General features: G+C 41.6%; 1 protein-coding gene across 1 annotated transcript in view; it reads left to right on the top strand.

Annotated features, from left to right (window-relative positions):
• C2CD3 (C2 domain containing 3 centriole elongation regulator) overlaps positions 1-20,765 on the top strand; it is a 183,250-nt gene extending 162,485 nt beyond the window's left edge. Inside the window, exons 32-33 of the mRNA XM_069070830.1 lie at positions 1,457-1,565; positions 20,045-20,765. Of these exons, the coding sequence (XP_068926931.1) occupies positions 1,457-1,565; positions 20,045-20,185 (250 nt within the window). The 3' untranslated portion in view covers positions 20,186-20,765. The remainder of the gene's footprint in view (positions 1-1,456; positions 1,566-20,044) is intronic.
• Positions 20,766-27,361: the final 6,596 nt, after the last annotated feature.

Raw genomic sequence — 27,361 nt, 5'->3', positions numbered from 1 at the left:
GTTCTTGAGCTTATTATTTAATATTTTTTATTTGCATCTCCAGCCTAGCACAGTATCTAGCACAGAATAAGTACCTAATAAATTCTTGTTTGATTGAATTAGTGTAGAAAAGTACACAAACTGATACAAAGTAGAGTGAGATTAAGTGCAAAAGAGAGTGGTAGGCAAAGTTACAGGAAAAATCAGCAGAAAAAAATATTTGCTTTCTTTGGGGCAGGGGTAATTGAAGTATAGGAATAATTCCTAGAAGAAGATGACTTCCAAATGCTCTAGACTGTGGAAGAGGGCAGGATAAGCTAGAAAGTGGCCCAAAAGACAGACCCTCAAGGCCCTTACTATAACAGGGGATCACATTGGTGGGCAACTTGGCATCATTGAAAGTCATCTTTCCAATTGCAGTCCTATCCAGTTTCTTTCCATTTGATTCTGGGCCCAGCTCATTTATCCAGAAAAAATACCTGTTCACAGTAATGATATCTGTCCTGAGAGTCCAGCTCAAGTGGCTGACCACCTCATTATACATCATAATCTGAGAATATGTGTTCTTCATCACCATGTTTCTCCTTTAGAGTTCACTGGGCCAACCTTTGGAGCTGCCAGGGAATCCTACTGAGAGTGTCTTGTATTTTTATGGTGCTTAGTGGATTCCATCAATGCCATTCATGAACAAGAGTATCTGTAGAACTTCACCATATGTAGAGAATCCCTTTCCCATTTCGCCTTTGTGCAGAGCATTCTTTTTGATGTTGGCAAACACCTTTGGCAAGCAAGTCTCATTCTGTTCTATGCCTCACATGGAACTGGAAATTAGAGAATTATTAAGCAAAGTTATTTCTGTGGTTACTTCTATCAGGAAGCCTTAACATTTGCATTGATGACCAATTTAATTTGCTCTACTGAGTCAAATGCTTTATTATAATTAACAACCAACACAATGCTTTATTTTCTACATATGTCAGCTAATTGTGTGATTGAGAAGAGATATTCTGCTGTAGAAAACTATGAAAACCTGCCTGTTCCCATTTTATATCATCATCAAGGATACCCTAATTACATGCAGAAAGTAGTATCAGAGATTTTATAGTTTTTTTAAAGTAGCCTATGGATCAGTAGTCCTTTGCAGCTCAGATTCTGTGGTACTTTTTACACATGTGAACGAGGCTAGACAAAAAGCCATGTGAAAAAGGTCCTTCATGTTTTAGTAGAGTAGAAGTTTAAAGTCTTACCTCTCTCTGGCCCTCGGTTTTCTCCTTTGTAAAAGCAGCCTAAAAGATCTCTTCAGATCCTTTTAGTTTCAGATCCTGTGGCCCTATTAATAAATAGAATGAACCAAAATACAAAGGAGGAGGAATAAACATGATGTACCTGGGGGGACAACAAGGAACCCCACTTGACAGGAGTAACGGTTAGGAAGAGCGAATGTCTCAACATACTTTTCCCTCACTCCTTCCTTCAGACCAGAGCCATTGGTGGTTCCTAATTTCTTCCTTTCACCCAAGCACTTGGAGGAGTCAATGAGGATGCTGTCTCTCTCTGCAGCTTCACCATCAATCACAGCCCATCAGGTAAGAGCAAAGCAAAGTTCTTACCTGGAGAGACAATATGCCCCCAGCAGTCCACCTAATATGGTGCCTATCAGTCATCGGGTAGGAATTAAGCATCTTCTTTGTGTCTAGCCCCATGTTTGCCATGCTTGGGTGCACAAAATAACTTTAAAACTTGTTTTCTACCTGTCCTCATGGCATTCATATTCAGTGGGGGACATAGATATGAAGACCTGTAAGTTTCATAGGCCATAATCTTGACATGAGTTAAATATTGTAACTCAGAAGCCACTGGATTTATCTTAGACTACAAAAATTAGGTTGAATGCCCAGAAAAGGGAGGTAATAGCCCCATTATCCTTGGACCTGGTAAGATCACACCTGACATACTCTGTTCTTGGCATCATGTTTTAGGAAGTGGGGGAGGGAGTATCTGACAGTTCTCTTCCAGTATCTATCATGGGATAAAATAAGTTAATGTGTTTCTGCTTGGCCCCAGAAAGCAGAAGTAGGATCAATAGATGAGCATTGCCCAGAAGTAGACTAATGTAAAGAAAAACTTCCTAACCTCCCTCCTACTAGAAAGTGAACTCTATGATGGAGTTTTCTTTGTTATGCTATGTCTTGTCTAAATTGTCTGATTTCCCCAGCACCAAGCCCAGTGCTCTGTATATAGTCAGTGATTTCAAGTAGCTATCTGTAGCATCATAAATTTAGAGCTGGAAGGGATCAGCAAAATGCTGCCTCTGTGCCACAGACTATGCTAGATTCTGGAGATAAAGACAAAAATTAAACAGTCTCTGCCTTTGAGAAATTTGTATTTTTCTATCAGGAGAGAAAACATGTACGTGGTTAGGAATGTATACAAAACAAATGCCAGGTGCCTAGGCAGGACTTTCCTGGTGGGGTGGGGGCCTTACGTGAGAGGTGGCTGAGCTTTGAAGGAAACTAGGAATTCTGAGATGGACGTAAGTAGAGAGACACAGTAGGTTGAGGCCTCGGTGTGAGGAAGAACAGGTGGGCCATTTTCAACTGCACCCTAGAATGCCAGAAGAAGTGTTACATGCACAGGTTCCAGCCACAGTTCAGTGTTAAAACTCTGGAAGCTGAAAACCACACGCACGCTTTTGAGACACCCTGTGTAATAAGACTGAGAAGATAAACTGGGGCTAGATTATAAAAGGTTTTAAAGCCCAAACAGAGAGTGTATTTGTCCTTAGAGGTAAGAGAGAGCCACTGAAGTTTACTGAGTGAGAGAGACCTCAGACTGACATGGTCAGACTTATACTTCAGGAATCTCATTCTCACATCTGTGGCAAGCATAGATTGGAGAGGGGAGAGCCTTGAGGCAGGGACACCAATTAGAAGAACATTGTAGTAGTGCAGGTAAGAGGTAATGAAGGCCTGAACCATGGGAGTGGCTGTGGGGCAGGGGAGAGAAAAAGGAAGACTGTTTAGATATGTGAAATGAGGGACAAGGAAGAGTCTAGGATGAATCCAGAGTTGCAAACCTGGGTCCTGGAAGTTTAGTGGAAGCTTTGACAGAAATAGGGAAGTTGAAATGATAAAAGTGAAATCAGAAGGAGAAGATAATAAATTCTGTTTTGAACATTCTGAGTGATATGTGCTATATGATATGTACAGGAAATCCAGTTTGAAATGTCCACAGGTAGTTAGTGATGTGTTATTAGAACTCAAGAGAGAGATTAGAGATGCATATACAAATCTTGGAGACCTCTGTATAGAGATGATAGTTATGGGAGCTGGTGAGGTCAGCTTAAATAAATAATTGAAATAAGTGGAAGAAAATAGCTAAGAGGACCCAGGACAGAACCTTGGGGTACATTTACAGCTGGGAATAGGGTTTAAATGATCCAGTAAAGGAGATTGCGAAGGAATGGTCAGACAGGTGGGTGGCAACTAAGAGTGGTTTCATGAAAACCTATGAGGAGAGAGCATCAAGAGAGAAGGGTGGTCAGTAAAGCCGAATGCTGCAGGAAGGTCAAAAGGGCCGTCAGATTTTGCAATTTAGAGATTATTGGTCACTTTAAAGCATATTTTCGGTTGAGTGATGAAGTCAGAAGCCAGAGAATACAAGGACTTGAGAAGGGTGTAAAAGGAACCAGTAAGTAGGCTCTGGGGAAATTAAAAAAAAAGGAAAAGAAATCACTTTCCTTTAAGGAGATGAGGGAAGACTTACAGTGAAGATAGCACCTGGGCTGAGAGCTAAAGAAAAGAGAAGGATTTGAGTAAGCAGTTTGGAGGAGAGAGAGGTCCTGTTAATGGGAATTAACTGGCAGAATAGCTTAATGATACTTGATACTGACTTTATTGGAGGCTTTAGATTTGACATTTGGAAAACTCTGGGTATGATTATGTTGCCTGAGGCTGGACATCTCAAGAAAACATGATTTCAGTGACTCAGCATGTCAGGCCAGAATGCCTACTTGTGTATGTTTCTGAATCTCTCAAGTCTTCCTGGATGAAAGCTGTAGAAACACATACTTAAAGCACCATAATTGAGATCTGGAGAAATAATTGTTATTTTAGCAAAATTATTTATTTCAGTTCTACTGATTGATAATTTATGGTGAATTGGACAAGTAAATTACACTACCCTGACATTATCTGCAAAGAAAGGTTTTGCCAAGCAGATTAAGAGCATAAACAGTATTCCAAATAAGCAGTTCTTTATTGAATACCTATCACTGTATTAAATAGTATGCCTATCACTGCATTAAAATAGGATAGATACAGAAGAAGCAAGAAGCCTAGTTCCTGTCCTTAAGGAGTTTACAATCTAGTTGGCAAAATAAGAACATAGTTTTCCAAATTGTGTGATGTCTCCCCTTGATGGGGACAAATCCATCTGTACAACTGCAGCGGTGACCAAAATTATTGTGGATATTCAGTACAATTCTTGGGTAAATAAATCGACTTGTCGTTAGAAAACAAGGTTCAAATCAGGATCTACAAATGTAAAACTATCATCAAATTGTCTCTAACTATTAAGAAGCAGCAGAAGGTGAACATGTATTTGTAGGGCAAAAGGCACTGGGTCCAGACCTAGATGGTATGCAGGGACTAGATTGCTACAGGATGAAAGGACCCAGACCCTATACCAGAAGGAAGGGTTCTCTGCTTGTGGCTGCCAAAGCTAATTGGATACTCCCCACCAGTTATTCCCTATGTGGCATGTGGGACTGGAGGATACCATCCAGTGGTCATTAGGGGCCATCAGGTACTTGTACTATTATTATTAGCAGTGATTATTTTTTCTTTTATGCTACTTTTTAAATATAAAATTATCATGAATGCTTAACTGAATAAAATGCAAGCTAAGAAGAAAATACACACAGCTCTGCTGAGAGGTTAGGGGGAAGATGGGAGAATGAGCTCTTCAGGAGCTCCCACACTGACTGAGGAGACAAAGTAGTCTCATACTAGAAATAGTCATATAACCAGAATACTCTATAATCAAGTGTTCAAATGTTCTAAGAACAATTGCAGTTGAATTTCTGAGGGATGCTGCAGCCCAGAGTGCTCTACCCAACTCAGATTTTCCATCTTTATTTTATACTACTTCCCCTTACACACTTTGTGTTCTAGCCAGACTGGACACTTTATTGTTGTTGAGTCTTGTCCTTCATCCTCCTACGTGCCAAGAATAAACTCCTTCGTCATACCTGCCAGCTAAAGCCCTTCTCTTCCTTGAAGTGGAGCTCAGGGGTAACCACTTATTGCCTCTCCCCCAAGCAAAGTGTTCTCTTCCTTGTAGTTGCATAAAGCACATTTTCTTCATCATCCTTTGCAAACCTATCATGCTAGACTTTCTATCATACATATTGTATACATGCCATATAAACCCTCTGATCATTGGAGAGTGTAAGCACTCTAAGGACAGGGGCTCTGCCCTTAATCTTTATGTTCCATGTGCCCAGTAAAGGAGCCTATCCCATAACAGACTTTTTTTTTCATTTTTCAAATGCTTTATTAACTTCTGATTTACATCATTCATTTCCGCCAGATGTTAAATTACAAATTTTCTCCCCATTTTTCCCCTACCCACGCAGTCCCACAGGATATCCCCTCCTCCAATCTGCTGTCTCCCATATCTTCTCCCATACCCCCTTTGACTTGTACAATAGGGCACGGTGTATCTCTATGCCCCAGTGCCTGTATATCTTATTTCCCAATTACATGTAAAATAGTATTAATAATAGCACATATATATTTTTTTAAAACATTTTATTTTAAAACTTTGAATTCCAGATTCATTCCCTTCCTCCCTTGTCACCTACCGTTACTGGGAAGATAAGCAATTGAGTATAGGTTGTACATGTGTAGCTAATGTAAAACATTACCATAGTAGATGTTGTTGTAAAAGACTGACTACATTTCGCTCCCTCCTATCCCACTTCTCACTTGTACAATTCTCTACTTTAATCCCATCCCTTTTCAAAAGTGGGTGCTTCCAACTTCCCTCCCCGCCCAGCCTGCCCTCCCTTCCATCATCCCCACTCTCATTCCTTTCCCCCCTACTCTCCTGTAGGGTGAGATACCCTATTTAGTGTGTATGTCATTCCCTCCCCAAGCCAAATTCAGTGAGAATAAGGTTGACCCATTCCCTTTTGCCTTCCTATTCTTCCCCTCCATTGCAACGATTTTCCCTTGCCTCTTCTATATGAGATAGTTTGCCCTGTTCTGTCTCTCCCCATCTCCTCTCATTATATTCCTCTCTTCCCTCTTAATTTCACCTTTTAAGCATCATCCCTTCCTATTAAATTGGTCCTGTGCCCTCTATCTATGTATACCTGTAAACATATATACACACATTCACATATGTATTCATATACCCATATGCCCTCCGATATAGACATATATATATATATATTTCTATTCCCTTCAACTATTTTCATACTGAGAAAAGTTTCATCAGTTACAGTTATTGTTTTTCCATGTAGGAATGTTAATAGTTCAACTTTGATAAGTTCCTTATGATTTCTTTTCCCTGTTTACCTTCTCATGCTTCTTGTATCTGAATGTCAGATTTTCTGTTCAACTCTGGTTTTTTCAGCAAGAATGCTTGAAAGTCCTCTATTCCACTGAAGGACCATATTTTACCCTGAAACATGATATTCAGTTTTGCTGGGTAGGTGATTCTTGGTTTTAATCCCAGCTCCTTTGACCTCCGAAATATCATATTCCAAGCTCTTCGATCCCTCAGTGTAGAAGCTGCCAGATCCTGGGTTATCCTGATTGTGTTTCCCCAATATTCAAATTGTTTCTTCCTGGCTGCTTGTAATATTCTCTGCTTGATCTGGGAATTCCGGAACCTGGCTATAATATTCCTAGGAGTTTTCTTTTGGGGATCTTTTTCAGGAGGTGATCGGTGGATTCTTTCAACCTCTATTTTGCCCTCTGGTTCTAAAACATCAGGGCAGTTTTCCTTGAGAATTTCTTGGAGGATGATTTCTAGGTTCTTTCTTTGATCATGGCTTTCAGGTAGTCTGATAATTTTTAAATGATCTCTCCTGGATCTATTTTCCAGGTCAATGGTTTTTCCCATGAAATATTTCACATTGCCTTCTATTCTTTCATTTGTTTGGATCTGTTTAACAGCATCTTGATTTTTCATAAAGTCACTAGCTTCCATTTTCTCCAATCTAATTCTGAAGCCATGATTCTCCTTAGTGACCTTTTGAGATTCTTTTTCCATCTGGCAAATTTGGCTTTTTAAGGCATTTTTCTCCTCATTGCCTTTTTGAGCCTCTTTTGCCATTTGAGTTAGTCTGTTTTTAAGGTGTTATTTTGCTCAGTCAGGCTATTGACTCCCATTTCTCAATTTTCTTGCATTGTTCTCATTTCTCTTCCCAATTTTTCCTCCACTTCTCTTATCTGCTTCTTAAGGTCCTCTATGGCCTGTTAACCAGCTCGTATGTTTCTTGGAAGCTTTTGGTGCAGGAGTTCTGACTTCCCTGTCTTCCTCCTGTTCCGTGCTTTGCTCCTTTTTGTCCCCAAAATAGGGGTCTAATATTGGATTGCTTTACTTGGTTTGCTTTCTTTGCCTGCTCATTTTGCCACTCAATTACTTGACTTTTAGGCTTTTTGCCACAGTAGGACTCGGCCACCAGACAGGGGAGCTTCATCTCAAACGCTGGGGTTTTCGCAGCTGCCGGAAGTATTAGATGAGCGCCCTCTCTGAAGCATCCACACGCTGTGGCAAGCTGGTCACACACCCCAGGACCTCCACCCTAGACTGCAATCCAGATCCAAGCAGGTTGAAGCAAGAGCGATTACCCCTCAGACTGGTGCTTGGTCCCCCTACACTCTGCAGGCCAGGAGCTGAAGCTGCCATGTGGCGGTGGCTGCACAGCAGCCCTCAGAGGCTTCTCACCCCAGAGGCAAAAGCTGCCGCACTCCCACTTACTGGTCCCAAAGTCCAGACTGCACTGACCTCTCACTTTGTCCTTAGCATCTATGTGTTGGAAAACCGCCACAGCTGCTGATGATCTAGAGTCCCTCCAGCCAGTGGTTGGTGAGGCCCACCTGGGGCTAAAACCTCTTGCTAGTGAGGGGCTGGAGTCAGCTCCCAGAGCGTTGTGCTGGCCGACTCCTGCTGGCCTGCCGGGCTGTCCTCAGTGGGAGGTTAGCATCTCTGTCATTTTGTGGGTTCTGTAGCTCCAAAGTTTGTTCAGAGTCCCCTTTTACATGAATTGGAGATGGTGGGAGCCAGAGCTGCGCCAAGGTCCTGTTTCTACTCTGCCATCTTGACTCCGCCCCCCATAACAGACTCTTTAATAAGTGTTTGTTGAATTGAAGAAGAGCAGCACATTATCTTTTCAAGACAGGCACCAAGTGACTCCCCACATCCACCACGCCTCTGTCCAGACAAGACACATTGAGTCTACTCTGGCCGAGTCATGGGCTCCCCTCTAAGAGATGTACCCATTTGATTAACCTGCACCTCCCACATTTTCTTCTTTACCATATTCAGCAGAGAAAATAGCCAGTTAATAAATAGTTCATGTGTATCTCCTGTATGCCCAGTTCTGGGAAACTTAAAAATCTTGAGACCTGAATTCAGGATTCCAACTTCCCCAATGTTTTGTTTTGTGACATTAAACAAGTCCTCCTTAGTTTCCCTATCTGTAAAATGAGTGGTTTAGATTTCCAAGGGCCCTTACAGCTATGATGTGTTATGTTCTTAGGCCTCTTCTGCTTTTGTCAATGCAAGTATGTTTCAACTCAAAAAAGTTTGGTAAGTGCCTGCTATATGCAAAACCCTATGCTCTTTGTTCTAAAGTGCCTATAAGCGCTGACATTTTGTATTAAGCCCTTGCATTTGTAGAACAGTTTACCATTTACAAAGCATTTTGCATGTATTGTCATTAAATTCTCTCAATAAGCCAGTGATGTTAGATAGTATGTTAGATAGTCCATCCAACAAGTTGAGTTCAGCAGAATGCTAATAAAGTACTTCTGTGCAGGACTTAGGCTATATGGTGATGGTACAAAGATAGACCTAGTACTCAAGGACCTGAAAGTCTTTTTTTTTTTGGAGGGGGTGAGGGCAGGGTAGTTGGCATTAAGCGATTTGCCCAAGGTCACATGGCTAATAAATGTTAAGTGTCTGAGGCTGGATTTGAACTCAGGTCCTTCTGACTTCAGGGCCAGTTCTCTATTCACTGTGCCACCTAACTGCCCTCCTGAAAGTCTTAAGACATAAAAATGAATGACAGAAAGAAGCATGACCTTAGTATCAACAAGAGTCACAAGGAGAACCCTTTGAAAAACCTGAAGATTGATCACAGAATCCCAGAAGTAGAAGAAACCTCAGAGATCAAGTAGGCCAACCCATTCCTTAACAAAAATCCCATCTAGAATATCTCTGCCAATTAGACACTCAACTTCAGCTTGAAGATATCAAGGACAAGGATTGCTCCTTCGTCTGAGACATCCCCTTCCTATTTGGGGCAGCTTTCATTGTAGAAAGTTTACTTCAGATGGAGTCTGACCACCCAGAATCCAATGAGTCTGTAGACCCCAACATGATAGAAAGAGGCAGTGGACTTGGAGACTCTGAACAAACTTTGGAGCTGCAAAACCCACAAAATGACATAGAGAAGCTAACCTCCTGCTGAGGACAGCCTGGCAGGCCAGCAGGAATCAGCCAGCGCAACGCGCTGTGAGCTGGAAGTTTGAGCCCCAGGGCGGGTCTGACCAGCTGCCCACCGGAGGGACTCTGGATCAGCAGCAGCTGTGGCCATTTTCAGAATTATCAACACATAGATGCAAAGGACAAAGTGAGAGGTCAGTGCAGTCTGGACTTTGGGACCCAGTAAGTGGGAGTACATCGGCTTTTGCCCCTGGGGCGATAAGCTGCTGAGACGCTGGCACAGCCAGCCAGCACCATTTGGCAGCTTCAGCTCCTGGCCTGCAGAGTGTAGGGGGACCAAGTGACCAGTCTGAGGGGTAATCGCTCTTGCTTTAACCTGCTTGGATCTGGATTGCAGTCTAGGGTGGAGGTCCTGGGGTGTGTGACCAGCTTGCCACAGCGTGTGGATGCTTCAGAGAGGGCACCCATCTAATACTTCCGGCAGCTGCAAAAACCCCAGCGTTTGAGATGAAGCTCCCCTGTCTGGTGGCCAAGTCCTACTGTGGCAAAAAGCCTAAAAGTCAAGTAATTGAGTGGCAAAATGAGCAGGCAAAGGAAGCAAAGCAGACAGAAGATTCCAACATTAGACTCCTATTTTGGGGACAAAAAGGAGCAAAGCATGGAACAGGAGGAAGATAGTGAAGTCAGAACTCCAGCACCAAAAGCTGCAAAGGAAAATATGAGCTGGTTACAGGCCATAGAGGACCTTAAGAAGCAGATAAGAGAAGTGGAGGAAAAATTGGGAAGAGAAATGAGAACAATGCAAGAAAATTATGAAATGAGAGTCAACAGCCTGACTGAGGAAAATAACACTTTAAAAAACAGACTGACTCAAATGGCAAAAGAGGCTCAAAAAGGCAATGAGGAGGAGAATGCCTTAAAAAGTCGAATTTGCCAGATGGAAAAAGAATCTCAAAAGCTCAATGAGGAGAATCATGGCTTCAGAATTAGACTGGAGCAAATGGAAGCTAATGACTTTATGAGAAATCAAGATGCTGTTAAACAGATCCAAACAAATGAAAGAATAGAAGGAAATGTGAAATATCTCATAGGAAAAACCACTGACCTGGAAAATAGATCCAGGAGAGATAATTTAAAAATTAATGGACTACCTGAAAGCCATGATCAAAGTAAGAACCTAGAAATCATCCTCCAAGAAAATCTCAAGGAAAACTGCCCTGATGTTTTAGAACCAGAGGGCAAAATAGAGGAATCCATCAATCACCTCCTGAAAAAAGATCCCCAAAACAAAACTCCTAGGAATATTATAGCCAGGTTCCGGAATTCCCAGATCAAGCAGAGAATATTACAAGCAGCCAGGAAGAAACAATTTGAATATTGTGGAAACACAATCAGGATAACCCAGGATCTGGCAGCTTCTATACTGAGGGATCGAAGGGCTTGGAATATGATATTTCGGAGGTCAAAGGAGCTGGGATTAAAACCAAGAGTCACCTACCCAGCAAAACTGAGTATCTTGTTCCAGGGGAAAATATGGTCATTCAGTGGAATAGAGCATTTTCAAGCATTCTTGTTGAAAAAAAACAGAGTTGAACAGAAAATTTGACATTCAGATACAAGAAGCATGAGAAGGTAAACAGGGAAAAGAAATCATAAGGAACTTATCAAAGTTGAACTATTAACATTCCTACATGAAAAAACAATAATTGTAACTTATGAAACTTTTCTCAGTAGTTGAAAGGAATAGAAATGCGTATATATATGTGTGTGTGTGTGTCTATATATGTCTATATATGAGGGTATATGGGCATATGAATACATATGTGAATGTGTGTATATATGTTTACAGGTGTACATAGAGGGCACAGGACCAATTTAACAGGAAGGGATGATACTTAAAAAGTGAAATTAAGAGGTGAGAGAGGAATATAATGAGAGGAGATGGGGAGAGACAGAATGGGGTAAACTATCTCATACAGAAGAGGCAAGGGGAAATGGTTACAATGGAGGGGAAAAATAGGAAGGCAAAAGGGAATGGGTCAACCTTATTCCCATTGAATTTGGCTTGAGGAGGGAATGAAATACACACTGAATAGGGTATCTCACCCTACAGGAGAGTAGGGAGAAAAGGGGATGATGGAAGGGAGGGCAGGCTGTGTGGGGAAGGAAGTTGGAAGCACCCAGTTTTGAAAAGGGACGGGATCAAAGTAGAAAATAGAACAAGTGGGAGGTGGGATAGGAGGGAGGGAAATATAGTCAGTCTTTTACAATATATCTACTATGTATTGTTTTGCATTAGCCACACATATACAACCTATACTGAACTGCTTATCTTCCCAGTATGGGTGGATGACAAGGGAGGAAGGGAATCTGGAATTCAAAGTTTTAAATCAAATATTCAAATATGTGTGTGTGTGTGTGTGTGTGTGTGTGTACAAATACATATATATATATATATATATATGTATATATCAATACTGTTTTATATGTAATTGGGAAATAAGATATATAGGCACTGGGGCATAGAGATCCACTGGAAAAGTTGAAAGGGGAATGGGAGAACATATGGGAGAGAGCAGATGGGAGCAGGGGATATCCTGTGGGACTGCTATTTGTGGGGGTGGGTAGGGGAAAAATGGGGAGAAAATTTGTAACTCAAAATCTGGCAGAAATGAATGATGTAAATCAGAAGTTTATAAAGCATTTGGAAAAAAAAAATTCTTTTCTCTAAGATTTGCCAGGAATAAAGGTTTGGCTTGCTGGCACACAGTTGGTAGATTTGATTTTCTTCTCTTTTGTGGAGAACTAGATTCACCCTTCTCCAAAATCTTTGAAAAATCAAGACAGTGACTCAGCAATCACATCTGCCAGCTCTGTTTGTAGCTGTGGTTCATCTGGGCCAAGTGCCTTGAACTCAGCAAGGACAGCTAGGTGCTTTCTTGCTGTCTCCTTCCTTAATCAGGGTATCTGCAAGCTGTTTTCCACAGATATTTATTATACCGCCCCATGCGGTAAAAAGTATTTAATGATGTGGTGTAGTATAAAAAGCAGAGTTTTGGAGTCATAAAACAAATTCAAATCTCAACTCCTTACTCCAAAAATGACATTAGCTTCCTCATCCATAAAATTAGGAGATATAGACTCCAAGGTTCCTTCCAGCTCTAGCTCCTGAGATAAGTGAGGATCAGACAGATAAGTGGACCAAGGTCACCCAGCAAGATGGCTGGAATCAGGAAATGCCAGCACCACTAGCAAGCAGCCCTAGAACCATGAAACTAGAACAAAGAAGAATGGATAGATAACCAGATGTTCAAATGAGTCTGTCTGGACTAGGCTTCCTAGATAAGCTATAGGACCTTGAGAGTCTAGCAGGATCAGACAAGTCAGAGAGAAGGAGAAGGAGGGAGGCTTGAGGGGGGATCATTGTGTTTATATTATCTGTCTGTTTTCTGTTCTTTGTTCTATCTGGCCACGACCCATTTAGTTAAATTTAGCAAACATCTATTAAGAGCCTGTCTTATGTATGACACATTGAACAATCACAAATTACAACCATCTGTCCCATGTGTACTTGGCCATAGAATGTTCAGAGGAGCACTCTAGTACCTATTCTCTCATCCGTTCCTTTGCCCTGAGTGTTCCTCATTCCTGTGTTCATCACTGCCTTTGTCCCAAGGACAAAGGACTAAAGTATTCCTGCAGCGAGGGCATCTAGATTGAGTTCTGAGCCTGCACTCAGGAAGACCTGAGTTCATATCTGACGTCAAATACTTACTAGCTGTGTGACACAGTGAACCCTGTTTGCCTCAATTTCCTCATTGTTAAATAGGGATAATAACATCATTTAGTTCCTGGGACTGTTGTGAGGATCAAATGAGACAGTATTTATACAAGTCCTTAGCATAGTGCCTGACGCATAGTAGGTACTATATAAATGTTAGCTGTTAACTGTTTGCTGTTATTAGCGGAGTCCTTCCTCTTCCTCTTTGGAATGATTCAATATCTGACAGAACTGTTTAGCCATCAGTAAGGTCAAGGTTTGAAATTGAGGTTGTAAGTCATCCTTGCCTACATCCAGATTTCTTTCCAGCACAACCTGATTTCTTTCCTGTTGGGCCCCTTTTTTCCCCTCCTCTTTTCTCCCCCTTTTTTTTTTTTGCCTTTTGGAGGGCGATTGGGGTTAAGTAACTTGCCCAAGGTTACACGGCTAGTTTTTTTCGTGTGGGTGTTAAGTGTCTGAGGCCAGAACAGAACTCGGGTCCTCCTGACTCTGGGGTTGGCGCTTTATTCACGGTGCCACCTAGCCACCTCTCTTTTCTCCCTCTTATAGCCTTGACAAGCACATTTGGCACAAGTGCCATAAGCAAAACTGTCCTCCTCACCATTGGGGCTAACCCAGCCCATAAGAAAAATATAGGTTTGCAGGCTGAGATGTTTTTGGTAAAAAATAAAATATCTTTGATACTTGTGGCATGACATCCTGTAAGAATATAGCAAACACATATGCCCCATGTCCAAGGGTGTATAAAGGCCAAAGAGGAGCTTACTAAAACATGAACACAGCAGCAGCTGTTACCTAGATGCCTCCCTGGAAAAGGGCATAGAGGCAAAAGATGCTGAGCTGACATTCTGGGATTGACTTTGAGGGTTCTGAGACCCCATACTGCCCCAGCCTAGTGAAAAGCAGCATAGGGAGAAACTTTATACATTTAAATATGCCTTTACATGAGAGGTGTTAGAAAAATCTCTGGGAATCAGTCATCTCAAAGGGTCCTAGGTTCTAGCCCTAGCTCTACCATTCTGCACAGATCCACTGTGTGACACCAAGCAAATCTCTTCCCCACAATAGGTCTGTTTCTTCAGTTTTCCTTCTGTAAAATAAGGATAATAGCCCCTGCCTTGCAGGATATCACAGGGCTATTGTAAGGGCAAAATAAGATAGTACAAAAAGCTGTGAAAATTTTAAATTCCCATTTTTAAAAAGTAAGGGAATTTTTACTCTGTCACATGATTCTTCATCTAGTTTTGCTGGTTGTTAGCAGTGTGGCTTTGGGGGAAATCACTTAACATCCCTGGAACTCAGTTGTTCAGTGCATTCGGTATTGAATTTCAAAACAGGGACACCTGGGTTTGAGTCCTGCCTATGACACTTAATTGCTGTGAGTTTGGGCAAATCATTTAACCTCTCTGGCCCTCAGGCTCCTCATTCATCATAACTGTCTCCACTAGAGACATACACAACCAAGAACTGTTTGTTAATTCAGTAAATGTTGTACACCTCAATCTAGTTAAACAATCTGGACAATATAGACTAACCATTGTATCCTTGTGAACAGCATAGATGATAGTTACATATAGTTAGGTGGATTTAGAACTAGTGGAATGACCAGACCCTGAAAAGTAGTCATTAGTGCATCAGTGAAATTTTAGAAGGCTGTCGCTGGTGGAGTGTTTCAGATTTGTACTTTTTCAATGGCTTCAATGCCTATTAATAATAAAAATCATGATGGGGATAATAGGCAGCATCTATATAGTAGTAATGTTTAGAAGGAGCTATACAAATGTTTCTTTATTTAACTCTTGAAATGATGCTAGGCAGTAGGCACTATTATTACTAACCCCATTTTACAGATGAGGTAACAGACAAGACAAAGGTTAAATGATTTGCCCAGGGTCACACAGCTAATAAGTGTCTAAGGACATAGTTGAACTTAGGTCTTCCTGACTCCAGGTCCAGCACTCTATGAACTGTGTCACCTTGCTGCCTCTTAAAAGCCAGGAGATAGGGCGGCTAGGTGGCACAGTGAATAGAGCACCGGCCCTGGAGTCAGGAGGACCTGAGTTCAAATCCAGCCTCAGACACTTAACAACAACAACAACCAAAAAAAAAAAAAACCCTAGCCATGTGACCCTGGGCAAGTCACTTTACCCCAATTGCCCTCCAAAAAAGTTTTTTAAAAAAAGCCAGGAGATAGAGATAATGTGTTACATAACAGAACAGGATCCAAAAGTTTCTTGACAGGCTAGAACATTATACTGAATCTCATTAAGTCAGTCAGTAAGTATTTAAGTCCTGCTATGTGCCAGGAACTGAAGTAAGCGTTGGAGATACAAAGAAAGCCAAGAGACCTTCCTTGCCCTCGAGGCATTTTCCAGCCCAGTGGAGGAGAGAACGGGAACACCTTTGTACCAACAAACAGGATCGACCCGGATCCATCCCTTGGAGATAATAAGTGAGGGGTTAGCACTAAGAGGCAGGAGGGTAGGTTTCTGGTGGAAGGTAGGGTTTGGGTGAGACTTGAAGCTAAGAAGCAGAGATGAGGGGGAAGAGTATTCCAGCCAGGGAAGATTCATGGAGTTGGAACACCAAGGAGGCCAATGTTGCTGGGCCTCAGAGGGTCAAAGTATGTGGAGGGGGAAGGGAGTCAGATGTAAGTGAAAAGACCAGAAGGGGGTCGAGTCATCGTCTAACGGACTTTAAAAGCCAAACAGCGGATTTTCTCTTTGGTCCTGGAGGTGATAGGGAGCCACTGGAGTTTATTGAATGGGGAAGGGGGTGTGTGACATGGTCAGACCTAGACTTTAGGAAGATCACTTTGGCAGCTGAGATGAACAGGGGGATTGGAGTGGGGAAGAGTCTGCAGGAACTGGACCAGGTGGTGGCAGTGTCAGAGGAGGAGAGGGGGCATATGCTGGCATTGTTACAAAGGTAGTAACAAGATCCTAACAGGAGGGGGTTAAGAGAAAGTGAGGAGTTGAGGGTGACACCTAGGTTGGTGCCCTGGGTGAATGGGAGAATGATGTTTACTCTCAACAGCAATAGGGAATATCAGAAGGGAGGAGGGCTTGGGAGGAAAGGTGGTGTTTTCAGTAAAATGTGATAAATTTTAAATCCTTCACTTCATTTCAAATCAAATATACCAAGTAGAGGTTTGGAGGAGGGTGTGGCTAGGTGAAGTCTGCATGAACATGACCATCCTGAGGCACCAGGATTGTATGGAAGAAGTTCTGCTCAGCTCCAGAAGGCAGCACTGGAAACAGTAGATGGAAGTTACATAAAGAAGTTTTAGCTTTAGATAAGGAAAAACTGGTAAACTGAGCTGCCCCAAAGGGATATTCTGGAGGACAAGGAGTTCCCTTTCAACAGAGATCTCTAAGGAAACACTGAATGGCCATTTGTCAGAATTGTAGATAGGTTTCCTTTCAGAGTATCTTTGAAATTCTGTGATTCTAAAACTCCCTGGAAAAAGTAAGGCTGAGCTGAATCCTAAATTGTGAAGAAGATTGGGGGCAGAGGGAGCATAGGACACAGATGAAACAGGCATTCTGGAGAAGAGATGAGAGATAGGAACTGAGCAAAAGACAGGGACTTATAAATGACCCTGGCATGTTCAAGAACTCAGAAAGGAGCTTGGGCCTTCCCAGAGAGAAAGAGGAGTTAGACACAGGAGGTGAGATGCAGAGAAAAAACAGAATTTCTCATCTCTTTAAGGTTTTACAGAGTACATTCTTCACAACAATTCTGTATAGGGAGTCTGTCAGGGATTATTATCATCATTTCACTGCAGAAGAAACAATGATACAGAAGTAAATTTCCTTGATCACAATCACAATAGTTACTGTAAATGACAAAGATCAAAACCCAGAGAAATAAAATTTAAATTAAAAAAAAAAAAAGATCAAAACCCAGGACCCTCCTGGGACCAATGCAGCATTCTTTTCAATACACCACCACTACCTAACTGGGCGAGAGCATTGTATGCCAAGTTAAAATTTTATTTCTCCACACTCCTTTTCTTCAGCTATACCTCCTCCTTCCCTAGGGGCTGGTGAATTGTTTCCATTCCCTCTTTGCTTCCCAGGAGTCCCTTGTTTCCACAGGGAATGGAGATGCCAAGTAGGGGAAAGGTGAGCCAGGCACAGCTATATTTAGATTTCATAAATAAAGCTGAGTCTCTTCCTGAGGACTCGGTTCCTTATTTACTTTGTTTTCATCCTCTGACTCCTTAGTCAGCATTTGTGGAACTTAAGAAACACACTGAGAGAAAGAGAAAACCATCCAAGTTGCATGAGGAACTAGGAGAGGGAACTGGGGAATAAGGCAAAGGCCAATCTAGGGCAGCTAAAGTCAGTCACTGACCATGGGCCCAGTGCCAGGGAGGGAAGCAGTGCAAAGTGTGTCACATGGGACAGATGAACTGCCCATTCATGGGGGAAGGGGGAGGGAGTTAAGAAACCAGGAATGTTCTTATTACTGTCCTTGGCCCTCAATTCTCATTTCTGGACTGTCAGTCTGGTTCCCAGGAGAATAGGGCCAGGGTAGTTAAAAATTAAGGCCACTATGTAGAAATTTGGTTTTCTTGACTATACATGTTTCTAACGGTTTCATTTTTCTTTTCTTCCTCACTTTCCTTCCCCACACCACTCCCATTGAGAAAGCAAGTATATGAAAATAAAATTTAATTTTTAAAAATGGATTTAAATACACAAGTTGCACTGTACTGAAAAACTGAATTTGGAGTTGCAGGTTCTACTCTTAATTCTGCCACTTAGTTCCTGTGTGGCCTTAAGTAAAAGTTATTCCCCTCTCTAGGCCTCAGTTTCCTCATCTATTAAACTCAGTGATCACTAAGACCCCCTCTAGCTCTAAATCCTATTGATAGTACTGTGTTAGAGCTGATGGACCTTTTCATCTCTCCCTTTCATTTTGCAGGTGAAAAAACTGAGGCACAGACAGAATAGATTTTCTCCAAACCAATATAGCATGTCAGGGATGGAGCTGAGAATAGAACTAAGGACTTTATGCACTCCCTCCGCATAGAAGAGATTTTGGCTGAGCACTAATCTTTTGCCCTGACCTTGACTTTTTGTTTTTCTGTGGAATAAGTGGGAGCTCTCAGATGGAAAGCTGGGTCAGGACTAGGGTGGGGAATGCAAAAATTTCTTTATTGTCTAAGCTACAAAAACATCTCGGTCAAAAGCCAACTGGTCACACCATTCCCTTGGGGAGAGAGCAAGTCTCTCACTGGTGACCCTGCCAGGCCATAGATACTGTAATACTAATTATCTCTCATAAAGTTTATAAAGTTTTACAAGGTCAGAAGTAACAAATAGCAAAACCACTATAGTGCAGTGGATAGTACCTGGGGCCTGCAGTCAGGAAAACCTGAGTCTCAGGTCTGATCTCAGACCCTGACTAGCTGTGTTACCATGGGCAAATCACTTTACTGTTGTTTGCTTCCATTTCCTCATAAAATGGGGATAACAGTAGTCCATACCTCCTAATATTAATGTGAGAATCAAATGAGAAAGTTTGTTAAGTGGTTTTATTATTATTTTTAGACACAGTGCCCTGTCTACTACACTACACTGCCCCCAAGAAAGACCCTGGTGCCATAGGAACAATAACCACGGATCCCATCCATCTCCAATAGTAGCTTACGTTTATTAGCACTTCAGAGTTTATACAGGTATTTCTTCCCAACCCTGTCCAATAGGAACAAGAGGATTCTTGTCCCCATTTTTTAAAAGGAGGAAACTGAAGTACAAGGGCAGCTGAATAGTCTGTCCAAGATCAGCTGTCCAGGTCTGCAGAACAGGCAGGAAGCCTGGGGCTTGGAACACCCAGTCTGGTCCCCTCCCTCTGTAGACATGTCTGGCAGGTTTGGGCTAACTCTCCTAACAAGCTCAAAAGCAATTTCCATTCCTCTGGTTTTTTAATCTCTTTTAGAACAGTAGAAACTCAGTACCCATCTGGTGTTTTCTCTGTTGTTGTCCCTTGGGGTTTTGTATGGGCGCAGTGCTGTGCCCAGTTCTGGGACCTGCAGGAAGCCCCCTGAGCTAGGGGGAAGTAGAGGTGATGCTGCCTTGCTCAGACTTTGGGAGGCTAAAAGAACCAACAGTGTTCTTTACTTCTATGGTAGCCCTTCATCCACTAAACAATGTGAAATACTGGATATGGATCATGGGGTGTCATAGCCTTAGGATATAGAATAAGGAGCCTTAGAGCTAGGAGGGATTTTAGAAGAAAGTAGAATATCAAAGGTGTAAGGGACTTTAGAAATTATCTAGTCCCACCTCTTCCTCTCTCAAAGGAATAAACTAAGGCCCAGAGAAGGGAAGGGAAAACACAACAAATCTTTGACTTTGCATTAGAACTAATTCTTAGACCTTTTTTCCACTATGTTAATCCTGTCTATAAAGGATAAAGATAATGCTTCTTCTTGAAAACCAAGGCTTTAATTAGTTTGTCCTATGTTCAAGAACAATGAAATTTAAACAAGTCTGTTCTGATTTCTGCAGCCCACCTTCTTTCCTGAGTGCCTGTGCCATAAGTATTCTCATACCTCTTTTATAACCAAATTCTCTTCTTTCCTTCCAGGGAGTAAGTGAATCTACAAAGAGCATCCATTACCAAAGGCCTGGCCGACCCAGACCAAACCTACTTCCACCAGATCTGCCCAGAAAAGAGGCACAGAGGATTGCCAAGATCTTCTCTGCCCAGTATTCCCAGAAGGACTAGACTGTACCCAACCCCTCATCCCCTTCCCTAATGCACCCTAAGCATGTCTACAAAGGAGAGGGCAGATGGCTCCCCCTCAGGAATGAAGCCTGCCTCTGGCAACCACTCTGCCACATAGCAGGCAAGGAATCTCTAAGCCAAGGATCCCAACCATCCCTCATGAGGTTGGTGAGGATGACAATCTGGGATGTATGTACCACAGCGAGAGCAGCTCCTCTGTGAACAAGAATCAGAGTTGGAAGCCTCTCACAGAACTCTTTTTCATGGAGTGGCCATGGCAGTGAGCCCAGTCAGGATGGGACCTCTGCCCCTTAGATGCTGTACCCACCCACAGCTCACAGTCTGCTTAGACTTTACTGGAAGGGGTAGGAATGGAATCATTTTGTTAGACTTTTTTTTTTAACTAGATTGTGTGAACCAATGGGGAAAGGGAAAAATCACCTTCATGAAAGGTTTTTTGATTGTTTGTTTTTTAGGAAATTGTCTTAAATGAAAAACCATGCTTTTAACTTATTGTCTGGACTCAGAGGAGCCTCAGCCTGTCTCAATAAAGCCCTTTGTACTTGTGTCCTGGACACTACTATTCCCAGTGATAGATTCTGGTTTTTCTTAAGAGAATGTTGAATTTGGGGCCCTCACCACAGAGATCACCTAGGCTCCATGTCAAAATAATGCCCATGGAAGGGAGAGGTTCTGCAAGGAGAAAGAGACCAAGCCAGATGCCAGTGCCACCAGGGTTTGAGTGTTTAATAACAGTGCCCATTTCTCTAACAGTTTACAAAGTGTTTTTCTTAAAACAACCCTCATGTGAGATAGGTCCATTAACAAAGGAGAAGAAAACAAATAGCCTGCTAACACACAATGGAGCCAGAATTCAAATTCAAGGTTCCTGATTCCAAGGGGTTAGAATATCAAGTTGTAAAGATCTTTCTAGCATACTAGGCTGCATTCTACCACATTGGCCTTTCCCAGCCAGCCTTAGGGATTCGCTTTTCATGGATGCCCTCTTCCCATTTTGCTTAGCGGAAGACTAAGGTAGGATTTTCTAAAGATAACTAAGGGAAACAGAGACATGGCATAGATAAGAAGGTCTTGGGGCAGCTAAGTGGCACAGTGAATATAGAGCACCAGACCTGGAGTCAGGAGGACCTGAGTTCAAATCAGGCTTCAGACACTTGACACTAGCCATATGACCTTGGGCAAGTCATTTAACCCCAATTGCCTTGCTTTCCCCCCTCAAAGAAAAAAGTCTGCCTTGAAATCAGAAAAACCCTACCTCCGACATAAACTATTTGATCAGGAGTGAGCACTGTATTTCCAGTGGGAAGAGCACATGTACAGCATTTCAAAGTAAGAAGGAACTTGAGCACTCCTCTAGTCTAATCCATAACCAAAAAAGAACCACCCTACAACACAGTGACCAGACAGTCATTCTGCCTACCCTGAAGCCCCTCCGATGAGGCGGGGTTTCACAGGTTGTACAGAGGTGACAGAGCAATAGTGCAGTAAATGTTCATACGTATCAACAATAAATGAATTGGTCATGCTGCTTAAATATACCAAACTAATAGCCCCTTTAACTTAGGAGTCGGTTTTAGGAATGCTTGCTACAGTAAAGGGTAGTCTCACTGACATTTCTATTCCCTTCCCCAACTAGGTGACCTCTCCCTAGTAATCATTCCTACATATAAAAAGAGTTATCACTGAGCCAAAGGTATAATTTATAAATAAAAGCTTTTAAAACTAGCCGTGTGACCTTGGGCAAGTCGCTTAACTCCAATAGCCCTCCAAAAAAAAAAGGCTCTTTTTAGTTGGCATAGTAAAGAACCAGTCTTAAAGTCAAAACAACCTGAATTCAATCCTGCCTTTAGCACAAGGTGTGTGACTGCACAAATCACTTAATTTCTTTGGGCCTAGGGAATTCTAAGACTACAAGTTCCATGTGAGTTGGCATCTGCATTTGGTGGAAGGGGTTTCCATAGCTAGAATTCCCTATGCCAATGAAATCATGGATATTAGGTGGATCCCCTTTGATGGATTATAGATATGACATGGACAAGAGTAGCCCAAGATGAGATGGTATGGATAGGCTGCAATATGCTCCTTTGGGAGGAGCATCTGAAGAGAAGAGATGAAGGAGCCATCAAAGTATTGAAGGCTTCTCACAGTTCATAATACTACACAACCAGTTACTCTCCCAAACACAGACAACCTAGTCCAGGCAGGGGCAAGGAGCCTGTGGCCTCAAGGCCACGTGTGACCTCAAAGCCACAGATTCCCTACCCAGACCTAGTCTTTTGTGAAAATGGGTGAAACCTATTCCTTGCCTTTTTAGAGTTAATACCCTCAAAAGGGGATAAGAAGCAGAAAAATCCCAAGTTGAAAGGCACCCTAAAGATCACTCATTTTACATAACAGAAAATAGAGGTCTTGAGCAGGGAAAGAACTGCCCAAAGTGAGAACACTATTATTACATGGTAGAGGTGAGATTTAAACTTGGGCTTCCTAACTAAATGCAGTCATGTTTTTTTCCATTGCATCAACAAGGAATAACAATGTTAGGCAATCCATGTTAAATTCCAAATAAAGGGGCATACTCTGGAGGGCTATAGGAGCACACAGGATGGATGAGAGATCACTAGGCTAAGTAGTTAGAGAAAACTTCCTAGAGAGGGCACTGGGTCTGGAAACTGAAAATTCAATGGGGAAAAAAGGTCATTATTTTTCCCAAAATATGGATTTTTATAAGAGAAAGTATAGCCAATGCTTCGACTGTAATCCTGCTAAAGATCACATCTCTGTGTATCCTCCTTATATCAATGCAGATTCCAGCCCCCTATGCCCTATTAGACAATTACATCAATTGCTATGGCTAGAAAAATCCATCTGGTGGCCAGTGCACTGCTAAGGAGTGTGTCTGCAGTTGGGCTGGCACTCAGACAATAGTCTGTTGCAAGACCCATATTTGAAGTTTTTCCAACTTAAGACCTGCCAAAGCTTGTGTTCCACTGGCATAGGCTTCAAGAGGTAAATAGCTAGTTAAGAAGATGGTGTCTGTGCATGAGATTTGGGTGTGAGCGACCATAGCTTAAGACACAGAAACAGTGGCCTCCTGGCCAGGAGTTGAATAGACTTTACAAGGACTGGTTACAATATATTTCACTGGTGCTTTGCAAATCTATTCCAGAGAGCTCTCACTGACAAAGGAAAGGGAGAAAAGACCTATACATACACCAAGCAGTCTGCATACCATACAACAGCTGCAGCATAGGAAGAAGGAAAGCCATTGAAATGGACAAAAATTCATGTAAGATAAAATCCATGGCCTTTTGATATCTGTACACAAATGAACAACGTCTGAGCAACAAGCATGGCAAACTAGCGATCCTACTGCAGAGACAGACTTGAGACTTGGTAGGAAGAACTGCGTATCTAGAATGTCACAGCCTAGTAAAACAGGGAAGTGAGGGGAGGAGAGCATTGTAACATTAAAAGGATGTGCTTGTGAAGAAATCCAAAACACAGGACAGAAGCGGGAAAAGAACAATGAAAGCAGGAGAGAGGTCAGGAGTCAGGCATGCTTATTACAGGTAACCCGGAGAGAGGGAAGAAATAAGTAAGTTCAGGAAAAAAAATGACAAAGGTGGTCAAATGATGATGGGGAATTTGAATTATCCAGGAGTCTGATGGAGCTTTCAGCACAAAACGAAGCTTGTAAGTTTCTTGGTTTGCCTTCACTCTAATTTCATGCTTTAAATGGTGAAGGAGCCAACAACAGGAACAATTCGGGATATGGTTCTTGACAACGAGGAGGAACTTGTTGCTGAGATAGAAAAGATGACCACCTTGGGGGAAAATGACTATTCCCTCTTGGAACTTGGGATAGAGAGGAAAGTTGTATGTATTCTGACGTGAACCCTAAATTTTGAAAGAGCAGATTTCAAAAGATTCAGAGGAAGAATAGTAGTGTTTTATGGATTAAAATTGTACAGTGGATTCGGGGCGTCTAGGTGGCGCAGTGAATAGAGCACTGGCCCTGGAGTCAGGAGGACCTGAGTTCATATTTGGCCTCGGACACTTAACACTAGCCATATGACCTTGGGCAAGTCACTTAACCCCAATTGCCCTTCCCTCCCCCCTCCAAAAAGCAAAAAAAAAAGTTATACAGTGGAGATATGCTCACGGTGGGTGTTACACTCCAGCTTAAAACCCTGAAGATTGAAGCAAATCATTTGAATGAGGACGAAAAAGGAAAGTTGCAGAGAGATTGATGTGGATGCACAAGGAACTCCTCAATTAGACAACTTTAGTAAGATGTGTACAGAAGGTGGCAACAAGGACATCAGTTAATAGACAGTGAATACAAAGTCATGGCACTGTCCTGTAGGAATAGTTAGGAGTGCTCTGAGTCAGAATGAACCACAGCTGGTGAGGAAAACTAAGCACAACAAAGCAAAGAGGGTGGACAGAGAAGGCATAAGACATACACCAGGTGGGTAGGGTAATGTTAAAATGTTGGGCAGAAGGTGTGATTACCTAATTCTCATCTTTCTTGATGAAGCAAAAATAAGGAAGTGATGAATATTCAAGTCAGGTAAGGAAATAAGAGAACACCCAAATGACCTTCATCAGTTCAAGTCTCCACATCTCAGGGTACTGAATGAAGGATGTTACTGCTAAGTCAGTGACAGTCATCTTTAAAGGATCAAGAAGAATGGGGGAAATACCCCAAGACTGGAGAAGAACAAATGGGCGAGCCAATTTTTTAAAAGGAGGAGAAAAAGTCTATAAACTGTAAGACAAAGAACTTGATGTCTGGGAAAAGTTTACTGAAGGAATACTTTCTGAACATCTAGAAAGGCACTAGACATCACATATAAAAACACATGATCACAAAGAGCCAGCAGGTCACTCAAGACCAACCTCACTTCCCTTTTTTGACATGATTACTAAACTTGTAGATCAGTAGAATGCTGAACATATGACTGAGATTTTAGCAGTTTTGGGCAGTCTCTTGTGCTATTCTGATAGAAGAGGTGAGTGAAACATTAGCTAGATGATACAAATGTGATGTGAATTTGTCTGGAATCAAAGAACAACTTGGAAGGAGGGTTTTAATAGAGCTCAGATCTATGCTTGGCCTTGTGCCAACAATTTTATCAGTGAGTCAGATAAAAGCATGGCTAACTGGTATATTGAATTTTTAAATGTCTCAATGCAGGTGGGATTAGCTAACACATTGGATAACACAGTTCAGAACCAAAAAGATTTTGGCAGGCTAGAACACTGGACCAAATTTAATAAGATGAAAATATAATAGGGAACCACAATACATTCTAAGTGGATATGTGACTTTTAATATTAAAGATTATAGGGGCGGCTAGGTGGTGCAGTGAATAGAGTACCAGCACTAGAGTCTGGAGGACCTGGGTTCAAATTTGGCCTCAGACACTTAACACAAAACTAGCCATGTGACCTTGGGCAAGTCACTTAACCCAAATTGCCCTACCTTCCCCCCTCCAAAAAGCAAAAAAATAAAAATAAAAAAATATTAAAGATTATACTATTTAAAAATTAAGAGAGGTGCGGCTAGATGGCGCAATGAATAGAGCACCAGCCCTAGAGTCAGGAGGACCTGAGTTCAAATACTACCTCAGACACTTGACACACTAGCCATGTGACTTTGGACAGGTCACTTAACCCTGATTGCCCTCCAAAAAGAAAAAAAAAATTAGAAGAAAAACAGACCATGTACCTCTCTGAGCTATGGGTAAGAGATGTATTCTTAATTAAACAGGAGATATCAAAGATAAAAAGGTAATTTTGATTACTTGAAACTGAAAAGCTTATGCACAGATAAGATTAATGCATTTAGGATGACAAGTGCAATAGTCAAATAGGAAAACTCTAATTTTTCTGATAAGGGATTAGTGTCCAATGTGTAGAGGGGGCCAGAGTGAGGGGAGAGGAGAAAGAGAGAAAGAAATGGCCCTTCCTGAATAGATAAATGGTCAAAGGATATGAACAAACATCTCAAAAGAACTGCAAAGTATTAACAGCCACAAGCAAAAATGCTCCAAATAACTAATAATAAAAGAAATGTAAATCAAAATAACTGAGGTTTCCGCTCACACCACATAAATTGACAAAAATGGCAACAATCAATGTTGGAGGAGTTAGAGGAAGATAAGCACACCAATATATTGTTGGTAAAGCTGTGGAATGGTATGACCATTTTGAAAAGCCATTCACAATTATCAAATTGCTAAAATTCACATACCCTTTGAACTAGACACTCGACTACTGGGTTTATACTCCAAGCAAGCCATCGATAAGAGGAAAGTCTCTCTAATCCTCCAATATATTTATAGCAGCACTTTTTCTGATAGCCAAGAGTTGGAAACAAAGTAGATACCCATCAATTGGGGAATGGCTAAACAAATTGTAGTACATGGGTGTAATGCAATATTACTGTGCTGTAAGAAATTGTATGTGATGAATACAGAGAAGCATGGAAAGATCTACATGAACTGATGCAGAATGAAGTAAGCAAAACCAAGAAAACAATATACACTAACTACAATAATGTAAACTGAAACAATGACACACCAAAAAAAAAACAAAGTCAATGTAATAAAATTTTAATGATCATATGGAATAATTCTCAGGGAGGGAACAGAGAAGGTATCAAGGACAGAGAAAGCATCAATACTATGCTGATGTAAGAAATAAAAATCAATAAAAATATTTTTAAAAAGAAGAAAAATAGGGATAAAACTAAATGTGTTCAGAAAATCAGCTTCACAGGCAAAGATATGGCTAAATAGCAGTTCATCTGAAAAAGACCTATGCTCTGGGTTTTTAGTGGATTGCAAACTTACCTTGAATCACAATGTGATTGATTGATTGTAATGGAGCAAAAATTAATGCGATCTTAAGTAACTGCATTAGGAAGGCAGCCACTCTGAATTCTGCCCTAATCAGATCTTATATGAAATACGATATCGAGTGTTGCTTGATTTGGAAAGAACCAGTGGTGAACTAAAAACAAGAAGAAAGTTCATCAGGATAAAGAAGAGCTACATGTGGCTTTGAGATTCTGCCATAGGATGATCATTTTAAGGTACTGGGTATCTTTATCTTGGAAAATAGTAGACTTGTAGGGACAGAGTAACT

This window comes from Petaurus breviceps, unplaced genomic scaffold (genome assembly GCF_028583685.1).
Source record: "Petaurus breviceps papuanus isolate PSGF00001 unplaced genomic scaffold, PetGlider_PUasm1.0 90823, whole genome shotgun sequence".
NCBI classification, from domain to species: Eukaryota; Metazoa; Chordata; class Mammalia; order Diprotodontia; family Petauridae; genus Petaurus; species Petaurus breviceps.
This window is presented reverse-complemented; position numbering and strand designations above follow the sequence as displayed.